The 12,032-nt window shown below is 36.4% G+C and overlaps 1 protein-coding gene across 1 annotated transcript in view; it reads left to right on the top strand.

Moving 5' to 3' along the window:
- Nucleotides 1-3,136: 3,136 nt before the first annotated feature.
- The window catches only part of ADAM7 (ADAM metallopeptidase domain 7), a 57,033-nt gene continuing 48,137 nt past the window's right edge, over nucleotides 3,137-12,032 (top strand). Inside the window, exons 1-3 of the mRNA XM_077780103.1 lie at nucleotides 3,137-3,188; nucleotides 4,183-4,286; nucleotides 8,977-9,053. Of these exons, the coding sequence (XP_077636229.1) occupies nucleotides 3,137-3,188; nucleotides 4,183-4,286; nucleotides 8,977-9,053 (233 nt within the window). The remainder of the gene's footprint in view (nucleotides 3,189-4,182; nucleotides 4,287-8,976; nucleotides 9,054-12,032) is intronic.

Below are 12,032 nucleotides of genomic sequence, written 5' to 3'. Positions count from 1 at the left end.
TACCATGAGCTAAACTCTTCAAAAGGTAGAAGTGATCAATTGTATCAAATGGTGTTAAAATGTCAGGTTAGTGGGAATTGGGAATTGGCCACTGGATGTAGCAAAGTGCAGCTCATGAGTAGCATGGACAAGAAGTGTTTTTGGACAACAACAACAAGTTTGTTGACTGAAGGATACAAAGTCTGATTGAAGCAATTTCAAGAGCAAATGGGGTGAGAGGAACTGCAGATAAACTGTATACTCATTTTTCAAAAAGCTGTGCTATAACAGAAGTCAAGGATGGGATAGTAGCTGGGTGGAGGGGAGACTGTTGTTAAAGGAGAAGTCCTTTTTAAAAAGATGGACAAAAATGACACCATGTTTGCAGATATACTAATTCAGATGAAAGAGAACAATTGCCTGAGTGATGACATTGGAGGGAGGAGAAGGAATGGAATCTAATATGTTAATGGTGGGTAGACCTTACAGGCATGGGCAGTCCATCCACAGAAACAGGAGACTACTAGTCTATACTGCAAACATCTTGATAGCAAGGTAGATGTGATAATAGGAGAAGGTGAGAATTCTTTTTTCTGGTGATTTCTTTGCTTCTCAGTGATCAGCTAAGAGTAAGTACAGAGAGATTTGAAATTTGATGAGAAAAGAGAAGATATGAAATAATCAACTAAGAGAATTGGAGAGTGAAAATGGACTGTGGAATGGAAGATTGCTTTCAACACAGGTTAATTTAATACTCATACTATCCCTATGAGACATGTGTTTATTATGCCCAGTGCCCATTTTATAGATGAGAAAACAGAAGTAATGCTTTATACTTTGCCCATAGCAACAGCATTAAAAAATGGTAGACAATTTACTTTTTGAGGTTTTAAAGCCAGATAAATCTTGATCCCAACACCAAAGATAAATTATTGAAGCATTTTCAATAGGTATGTGACATGATCAGATTTGCATTTTGAAAAGATCACACTTGCTAGAATGTAGCCAAAGAGAGTCTGTAGGAAATTGGCCTAAGATGGAGGCAGAAAAGCTGCACAAAAGAGGATGGGATATTTTTTAGAAGCAAAATAAACATACCTAGTGATCGATTGATTATGAGAGAAATCAGTGATGGGTACCAGATTTCAGACTTGCAATGTGGAATGGATATTGACATCATTAACAAAGACAGAGAACAAGATTTGCACCTTCTGAGTTTGCAGGGGCTTCAAGCCCTCCTAATGGAGATGTTGAGTAGAAAGTTGACTGTAAAGATCTACCACTCAGGTGGCTAACTGTATAAATGTGAGGCATAGCAGAGAGATTATAATTAAGCCATAACTGATGATGAAATGATTTTGGAAGAGGCATATAGTTAGAGGAAAAGAAGGTATGGGATAATACCTTGAGGAACTCCAAAATTTAAAGGTTGGGTAAAAAAAATATGCACCCGCAAGTGGCCAGAGAGATAGGAAAATGTTAAAAAGACTGTGTCGGGGGAATTAAATAGAGTATTTCAATAGGGAAGATATGGTCAACAGTGCCAAATGTTGTTAAGAGGGCAAGTAACATAAGGAACCAAAATATCCATTGGACTTAGAAATTGCGAAATCACAAGCAAGATTAGTCAGCTATATCAGCAGAATAATAAAGGCAGAGTGCAATGTGTTAGGAAGAGCTGGAGGGGAGAAAATTTCCAGAAGAAGTAGAGATAAACTTCATGAAAAGTTTAGCTGAAAAGGGAATGAAAAATAAGGTGGTGGTAAGGGCCTGTGGAATATAGGATTGAGGGTAGAATTTTTTGAAAAGAAGAGGCTTAAACTCTAATTTTAAAAGAAGGCTTCTATCTAGTTATCATAGATTGGCTCAATTTATATTTATATCAATTTATATCAATAATATAAATATATTTATGTTAAAGGGATCATCAATAATATGAGGTGGGGGAGGAGATAGAATCCCAAACACCAGAATATTTTATTGGCAAAGGTATATCTCCTAATATAAGAAGAGATCATAGGCATATATATAGGCTTATCAGGTTCTTTGCACATTTGTCTATTAATGTCTTATTTTGTGTATGATTTGAAAGAGTTCCATTTTAAGGATATTTGCTCTTACCTTTTATTATATATATATATGTTTCATACATTTCTGGAGCTTTTGTCTTTTAATTTCAATTTATATGTGACTTATGGCATAAACATGTTTTTATAAATGAGTTTGGATAAAGGTGGTCAGAAGGTGCAAACTTCCGGTTATAAGAGAAATGTGTCCTAGAGACACAATGTAAAACATGATAACATAGCGAACACTGTTATATGGTGTATTTGAAAATTGTTAGAGTAGATCCTAAGAGTTCTAATCATAAAGGAAAAGTCATTTTTTTCCTTTTTGTCTTTATCTGTAAGAGATGATAGATGTTAACTACACTTAGTGTGCTGGAACTTACCATCAAGTCAAGTCATTATACCATGCACCTTAGACTTGCACAGTGTTGTATATTAGTTGTATCTTGATAAAGTTGGGGGTGAGAAAAGATCAAGTTATTTCCCCTCATTTTCTCTTCTTGCCTCAGGACTCTGGATTCTTTCATCAGAGTAGGAGTGGAAGCTGGGGGTGGAATATGAATTAATATTTTGTGTTTAGTGCAGCAGTAGAAAGGCCATCTACCCATGCCCCCGCATTTAATAGCTGAGGGGTGATAGAAAGGTCTCAGTATTTCTCACTAGTTTTATCAAATCTTCCTTTACAATTTCTACACATGGCATTCTTCAGATGCACCTTCTTCAACCGAAGTTTATAAAAACATTCTTTAATATTTTTTCTAAGACACACATGATTTTTTTTCACTTTCGGATTTTTGGTACCTCTAGAAGTTTATTTCTATCAGGCATGAAGCAGAGATCTCTGCCCAGTCTGCCTCCGCCACAGCATGCCAGTAGTCCTTTTAATTAGTACATGATGTCCACCCTCTGGGTTTTAGCCTCAAGCACCTCACAAATGATGCAACACAAGCAAGGAACCCTTCCTTGACCTGGATCAAAACTGCCTATCTATCTGCTGGGCACTTTGACCCCACTGGGGAGGCAAAGGCGGGGAGCTGTGCTCAACTTTTCTCAAGCACCCGTGTCTCCATCCACCAGAATCCTTCAGAATGTTCCCCAGGACTTGGCTTTTCATCATCATACTCATTTTTCAGGTTAAAGGTATGTCTTAATTTTTTTTATTAGGGTGTTCTTTCTAGGCTATGAAGTAATGTGTCTTTAGTCACAACATTTAAACTGTAAATGATAAAAACATGAATTCCCATCCATGATTTTGCTGAGAACAGAGCATAGGACTTGGGCCAGTTATAACAAATACTGAGATTCTATGATTCTATGAGATACCTTCTCAGTCTTACGTAGTCTGATTTACAGTGGGAAGGAGGAAGGAATGGACATTTCTGAATATCTCCAACAGAGCACACGTCGTGCTAGCCATTGGCCACTTTGTACATTAGCATGTGTTAAATTTGAAGTTGTTGTTTCCACTTTATAGATAAAGAAATTGAGAATAATATATACAGATCAGAAAGAATGGAAATAGGATTTATGGTCACACTGCTAATAAAGTGGTAAAACTTACTTGATTCAGATAATAGCAGATTCTAAAATCCTATGGTCTTTCTGAACCCTGATGGCTCTTCAGTGAGGTTACTAGGGGCTCACCTCAGGATGACACTGGTTGGGTTGTGTTGACTATTAAGTTCAGCACTGATTCAACAGTACCTAAAACCTTTTCAGCAAGAGAAAGCCCTGTATTTAGCTAAGAGAGTTAAGATTTCAAATGCAAATGTGCCTGGGAGACAAAAATCAGTAATTTACACGAATGGTAATTTACAATTTACAACCCATCCCAGTGTAGGCTGGGGGGTTGTGGGGCAGAACCCAGAGGCAGGCATGAGATTTAAGTGGCAACTGCAGAACAAGGTAGAAAGAAGGAAGAAGCCAAAGGACCTAATTGTTTTCTGTTTACTTTCCACTGTTGCTTTCATTTTCCTAATTTGGAAATGCCAGTCTCAATTTCCTCACCTGCCATAGTGACGCTGTACCTGGCTGCTAATTGGGAGCAAGAGACCCCTGTGAGAATAATTGTTCTCCAGTCACTGTGGGCGAATGTTAATGCCAGATGTATTTTCCCCCTTATGCTTCCTTTTAGAAAAGGTGATCCGTGGAGCGCACGGCCAAGAACTGGTTTATCCTAAAAGGCTTCCTCTGATGCAGAAGAGAGATGTTTGGCACATCCATGATTATGACATACAGGTACATGTCTGGATTGAATACGTATGACGTACTGCGTTCACAGGATATGTAGAAAGCAGCCTTGCGCTCCCGTCTGCACTGAACAAGAGAGGAGTCTTGATGTTTCTGCTGACTCCCACTCGGTTTACAGCGTGTGCTTGGTGGGGGCGAAGCCAGGCTTTGATGGATTAGGAAATAAGATGGAGTAAAATTTGGATTTCAGGGGGTGCCATTTAAAATCTTCACTAGGGGCGCCTGGGTGGCTTAGTCGGTTAAGCGTCCGACTTTCGCTTGGGTCATGATCTCGCGGTTCGTGGGTTCGAGCCCAGCGTCGGGCTCTGTGCTGACTGCCAGCTTAGAGCCTAGAGCCTGTTTCAGAGTCCGTGTCTCCCTCTCTCTCTGACCCTCCCCTGTTCGCGCTATCTCTCTCTCTCCTAGAAATAAATAAAAATTAAAAAAAAATTTTTTTTTTAAAGTAAAATAAAATCTTCCACTAACAGGATTCCCACTAACAGCCTTCTGGGCTGTTTTAAGGCAACCTCATTTGTTCTGAGCTGGCGCCTATGTAATGTAATCTCTGAGCATTTTCTCAGAGTTGTAATATCCAGGTTTGTATTTTTACAGCAGCTTTCTGTAGCAAAGTCAGACAACTTTCACAGGAACACATTTGGCCTGTTGCTGAGAATAGTGCGTATTCAGGTGTTAAAACAAACATTTAAAATTTTCTTTAAAAAAAACCCCAAATGTTTATGCAACCAATGTGTAATACATATAATAGGAAACACACTTCAAAATGAGGTAATTTTTCAATTCCCACTACTATGAAAGACATTTTGTGACTGTCCTTAGATATTTGTTACCAGACACTTGCTTACATTGTGAGCCTTACATTTCTACTTTGTCCATGGAGAATACGGACTGTCATTTTGCCCCAACAATTGTTGAGTGGGCTAACTTTTCCCAGTGAAATTGTTTCTCTTTTTTTTCCTTAAAATTTTTTATGTTTATTTATTATTGAGACAGAGAAACAGAGCATGAGTGCAGGAGGGACAGAGACAGAAGGAGACACAGAATCTGAAGCAGGCTCCATGCTCTGAGCTGTCAGCACAGAGCCTGATGCAGGGTTCAAAACCACAAACTGTAAGATCATGACCTGAGCTGAAGTCAGGCACTTAACCGACTGAGCGACCCAGATGCCCTGGCTTTTCTTCCCTTGAAGTGTAGAGAACCAGCCTTCCATGCCCTCATTTGTTAGGTTTGTCAGCCATAAGCAAGACACCTTTCAGCTTTCCAAACGATCCCACCTAAATGGCTCGAGAGCATGAAAATACAATTCTTTACCTGCTGCTGTCAGGAGATAATGTCTAACCATTTTTTCTCTAATAATCTCCTTGCAGATAGTGTTTTCTTTTGATCTCCAATTCCATTGTCACCTTCTTAAATGTTGTATTACTATAACACTGCAGGTCAACAATCAAACAAAACAAAACTTTTATTAGTTGAAGTTTGGTACTCACCCAAGTGGGCAAAACCAGTCTTCTGCCACCATTCTGCAAATCAGGACTGATATTAAAAGTCCCATTATGGGGGCACCTGAGTGGTTCAGTCAGTTAGGCGTCCAAATCTTGATGTCTGTTCAGGTTATGGTCTCACGGTTCAGAAGACTGAGCCCCCCTTTTGTGCTGTTAGCACAGAATCTGTTTAGATTCTCTCTCACCCTCTTTTTCTGGCCCTCCCCAACTTGTGCACAGGCTCTCTCCCCCTCTCTCTCAAAATAAACAAATAAACATTTTTTTAAAAAAGCTTTGAAAATCCCACTATGAATATGTAAGATGAGCCTGGCCTGTGGCAGGAATTATAAAAGATGGGTTTGGAGCTTTTTATACTACCAGAAAGTAAAGAAGTTCTCAAACAAACAAATAATCCAAACTTGCATCAGTGGGAGTATGTCAAAAGAACACAGGAGCTAGATGAAGGAGCTCCCAGTAAGCAAAAGAAGGGACAATTTGAACAACAAAATTAAAAACATAGTTTTGGACCATAAAGAAGTATAAATGAATGTCCATGAACCCATATTTGTATAAATGAATAATTTAATAAAAACATAAATGGGGAGACTAGACAAATCTATTCATAAGAGTTAAAAGATTGATGTAGACATGACCCTTTCCAGGAGATGGACATAACTCGCCATCTTTAAGCATGACCTGTGCATAGTGACCTCTGGAAGGGAAACACTGTTAGCTCACAGATGAAGAAAGGCTGACAAATGCTACCTCAGCCAGCTAATCAAGGTTAACATCATCTGTCATGACTCACGCTGATAGTATGTACTTTTAATATGATGAGATGAAAGTGGTACTTTATTTTGTTGTTTTTCTCACAAATCTCCACAGTCTCGGTCCAGTAATGAGCTAGATTTCAGAAAAACCTAAATTGAGGGATAACCTATAAAATAGTTGATCGTTACTCTTCAGAACAGTCAACGTTGTCAAAAAAATAAGAAATGTCTGAGAAACTGTCATAGTCTAGAGGAGCTAAGGAGCCATGACTAAATGTAATATGGTGTCCTGGATGGGATCCTAAGACAGTAAAAGGATGTTAAACAAAACTAAGGAAACCTGTATAAATGTATACTTTAAATGATAATGTCAGTCTTGGTTCATAAGCTGTGATGGGTACATAATAGTAATGTAAGATGTTAACAGTGTGGAAATCTGAGTTGTGGGGTACATGGGAATTCTCTGATTATCTTTCCAACTCTTCTCTAAGTCTAAAATGATTCTAAAATAAAAAGAAATTTAAAAATTAAATAAAATTCTAAATTAAATGTAAAATTACAAAATTCTGTTTACGTAGAAACAATATGCAGGACAAGATTAACAGCAATGTCACATTTAACAATATTAACAATAGTGTCTGAATACTAGCTAATATACAATCCATACAGTTCATCATGTTGTAAATGGGATTCCACCCTTCCTATTTGAGAAAGCAGCTAGGTTCTTGCTGGCCCACTGTGAATTCTGTGTTTATAATAAAATCCTAATTTTATGTTACACTTGCAGTAAAAAATGCCCTAATGCACACCTCACCTTTAAGAAACACAAAACTCCCCTCTCCTTTCCTCAAAGCTGCCGCTCTTCAGAAGACCCTCATTTCAATAGCATAGTTTAAACAAACTAGAAACCTGAGGGAATTCTTCACTCCTCACTTTCGCCTCCCTCATCAAAGAATCACTGAGCTTAGGTAGATTCTAGCATGTAAATAAACATATCCTTTGAAATTATCTACTCTCCCTTATCATTGCTGCCACTCCCTTGCCCAAGTACCTATAATCCATCTACAGTCTTTAAATGTTTTTCCTGCCTACAGCTGTGATTTTTGCTGGTCCATTATCCATAAGAAGTAGACTGTCTATAATACCATACCTACTTCTGCATTTTTTTCTTCCCTTTGCTCTTAGGATTCCCAAATCTTCTTAAGTGACTAGTTGGTACATGATTCGGCACTTTCCTACCTTTGTATTTTTCACACTTATTCAATTTACATTTGATTTTCCAGGCATGTTGAACTTTTCTGGATTTCTCAAACATGTCAAGCTCTTTCTTACCTCAGAGCTTTTGCATGTGCTGTTCTCTGCCCCTGACTCCTCCTTTCAACATCCCTCACATAGTCACTTCATCTCTCCATTTATGACACTTATAATATTCAATTACATTTGATTGATTTTCTTCTTTGCCAAGCTGTAGCTTCCATAAGGGCAGTGACCTCTCTCCATCTTGTGCACCATTGTATTTTCCACATTATCAGTGTGCCTGAAATAACAGCTATTGAATACATGGGAGAACAATAAACTAAGGAAGGTGCTAGATATATGACCTCTAACTGCAAATCCTGAAATTATAAATAATTCTTATGAATCATAAATAAATAAAACAACACAAAAGAAAATAGTTAAAGGATATAAATTAGAAATTCATATATAAATATACAAGTAACAACATATACGAAATGAACAGAAGAAAAATATCACTCCAATGGTCATCAAAGAAAACAATTTGTCACGGTAAGTTATCATCTCATTAATGTTAATATCTAAGGCAAGAAAACAAGAGCCATTGTAAATTTCCAGTGAAATTCTAATTTTGTGCTTCCTTTTTTCAGGTTATTTTGCAATATTTATCAAAAAACTGCATTTTTTCCACTTTGCCGATAAAGAAATTATGTCTAACTACAGTGAATACCTCAAATCAAACTTCTGATGTGAATATAGATTAAATAAGTTCACATTGTGCTTTTCAGCCATAAAATACATACTATAAATTTATTGGAAAAGGAAAATGGTCACGGTCATGATTTATTTTTATGTGAGACAGTAAACTATAAAGAGTATACCCAAAATTGTTAAAAATATAGAAACAAAAGATCTATGAAGAGAGAGTAAACATATTTTCATTTCATTTTATAACTAGAAAAAAATGCCCATCAAAAAATTTAACAAAAATATAACTTACAAGCAAAATCCTCCATATATATTGGCTTTCGTTATTTCAGCCTCATCCATATTGATCATTTTGCCTGGCCCTGATTGCTAGGTTGTCAGGTAGATTGATAAAGTCTAATTTCCCCCAGGACCCACCCTACTTCCCACCCCAACACACACTAAATGAGTACACGTTTAAGCCACACGATGGATACTGTTTTGCAGGAAACTTATGAAGAAGAATTGTTGTATGAACTAAAGTTAACTAGAAAAACCTTAATACTTCACCTTTTGAGATCAAGGTAAGTTCTATTATAATTCAACACCTTATAGATGTATTAGTCTGTAGTATCTCAGTTTTTGTAAAAACTACCAGTGAAGTGAATTCCTCAAGTCACTGTTATCCGTATATATTCTGAATTCCTAGTCTTCTAATATAAACTCATCCTATTTCAACATCTTAACAATTACAGACACAGTGCTTTAGTTCCTGGGTTTCTGTTTGTTTGGAACTTGGGAGTCCTTTGTGAATCAGTGGAACAGAGGAAATTTGAAAAACATGGTCTCTTAGAGTGGACTGCTGAAGTTATTTAAAATAGATATCAAACCAAGTTCTGTTGGAGAATAAACTAAGAACTGAGAAGAATTTATTTCATCAAGTTATTTTGCGTTAGCTAGACAATTCAAAAGCCCTTGATTTCTTCCTTAGCTTTCTTTACAACTTCTGTGTTGTTATTGTTCAATTTCCATTGTTTTCCTTTGGGCCATTCCTATACACAATAGCTCTGTCTCTCAGCCCTAACATTAAAATCATGAAGAATTATCATATGCTAAGTGGAAGGATAACTCTATTGAAGGATTGGAGGGTGCCTGGGTGGCTCAGGTGGTTGGTTGAGTGTCAGACTCTTGATTTTGGCTCAGGTCATGATTTGGTTCAGGTCATAATTGTCTGGTTCTTTGCTGAGTGTGGAGCCTGCTTGAGATTCTGTCTTTCTCTTCCTCTGCTACTTTCCCAATCACCTGTGCACACGCATGTTCTATCTCTTTCAAAAAAAAAAAAAAAAGAATTGAGACTCTAGCCTATTAGCTAAAAACAACAGCAACAAAAATATAAAATAAGGAAAAAAATCTTTCTTCCACTCTGGAGTTGTCCATTGGACAAATGTATAGAAATAGAATTAACCTAAGAACATAATTCTTTGATAATTTATTCAGACTCTGCATATATTCTCAGGTGGAAGAAGGCTAACATTTTACTTCGGTTTTACTGAAGAAGAATCATAGGTTCACTGAAGCAAAACTTCTCAGAGCCACAGTGCAGATGATGGTGCTGATTCTCTAACTCAGTTCTACCTGCTTTCAAAATTACCCCATGCTGCCTGTGCCTCAAGTAGCCAAATCTTATTATATTAGCTATTGTTTCATTCTGTTAATGAGCCTGGAGTGGTATGCTATAGATTTGTAGACATACAAAGTAGTTTAAGCTAATATTGATACCTCTGATGGGCAACATTGCCTTTGTTCACTCCAAGAAGTAAGTGAATTTAGTGCATACTATGACCTTTCAAATCTGTGAATATTGCTTATTAGATATTTTCGTATCTTATGGTAACAAACAGAAACTCAATCTTATTAATTTAGATTTTTGTTTTCTGTAGCCACTTTTTCACGTATTTCTCCTATGAGTTTCATTTGACTTGGTTTTAAGCATACTGAATACTTATTTTATAAGCTGGTATTGGGAAATAGAGGTTAATCTTCAGAGGCCAACCATGTCAGATCAGATTTTTATTCGTCCAGTGGAAACACTGATTGGGTCAACTGAACACCAAATGGGTAAACAATCATTTATGATTAAAAATTTCAGAAAATTAGGAATATAAGAGGATGTCTTTGACTTGATAAAGAGTATTTACAAAAGCCTAGAGCAAACATCGTATTATTGGTGAAAAACTGAATGTTTTCCTCCTAAAATCTGGAACCTGGCAAATATGTGCACTGTTGCCACTGCTATTCAACATATTCCCAGAAGGTCTAGTCAGTGCTACTTGAAAAGGAAAGGAAAGGAAAGAAAAGGCATATAGATCAGAAAAGTAGAAGGAAAAAAGTCCTTACTTGCAGATGACATAATAGTGGTTTGCATAGAAAGTTCTACAAAACTTAACAAACAGGCTAATCAAACAGCAAACAAAAAACTTCTCCTAGAAGTAATAGGTGGGTCCAACAAATTCACAGAATATTTCATCATAAAAATATCAATTGTATTTTATATACTCACAATGAACATCAAGAAACTGAAGTTTACAATATAACACCGCTTGCAATTGTTCAAAAAGAAATAAAACAGTTACAAATCTGAGAAATGAATACAAAGCTGGTTCACTGAAAATTACAAAATTTGGAAGAAAATCATCAAAAAGATGTAAATAGATGGGGTCTTATTTGGTATTACTCTACTGGAAGACAGCATGATAAAGATGTCAATTCTCCAGTGGATATATATATATAGGGTTATCGCAATTCCCATTGAAATTACTATAAGACTTTTTATAAAATATAGACAAGATTATTCCAAAATTTATAGGGAAAGACAAAGGAACTAGAGTAGCTAAAATAAATCTGAAAAAATAATAAAACAGGAATAATCACTTCAAGAAATATTATATAGATACAGAGTCATACTGTTAGAATAGACACATAGATCAATGGAATCAAATAGAAAACTCAGAAATAGTTCCACACAAGTAGAGCCAACTCTTTTTTGACAAAGTTGGTAAAGCAAATCAATGGAGAGAGTATAATCTCTTCACCAAATCTCTCCACCAAAGTGCTGAAACTATTGTATATCCATAGCAAAACAAACAAACAAACAAAAAAAAAAAAACAAAAAAAAATGAACTGCAACTTAAATCTCAAAGCTTATACCAAGTTTATGCCAAAATTAACTCAAAATAGATCATGGGTTTCAGTGTAGAATGCAAAACTATAATACATTCAGATAAAACAAGACAATATCTTAGGATCTAGGACTAAGGCAAAGAATTCTTAGACTTGATACCAGATCATTTGACATGACTAATAAAAGAGTTGACAAATTGGACTTCATTGAAATTGAAAGTGCTTAACTCCACAAAAGTCATTATCAGGTTGAAAAGACAAGCTGCATGACACATTTGGAAATGGACAGAGGACTAGCATCTGGAAAAACAAAGAGTTCTCAGAACTCAACAATAATAAAGCAAGCAATTCAATTGGAAAATAGGCAAAAGATAGGAAGAGAC

Source organism: Crocuta crocuta, unplaced genomic scaffold (genome assembly GCF_008692635.1).
Source record: "Crocuta crocuta isolate KB4526 unplaced genomic scaffold, BGI_CrCroc_1.0 scaffold395, whole genome shotgun sequence".
NCBI classification, from domain to species: Eukaryota; Metazoa; Chordata; class Mammalia; order Carnivora; family Hyaenidae; genus Crocuta; species Crocuta crocuta.
Note: the sequence above shows the minus strand (reverse complement) of the source record. Positions and strands in the feature narration are given on the sequence as shown.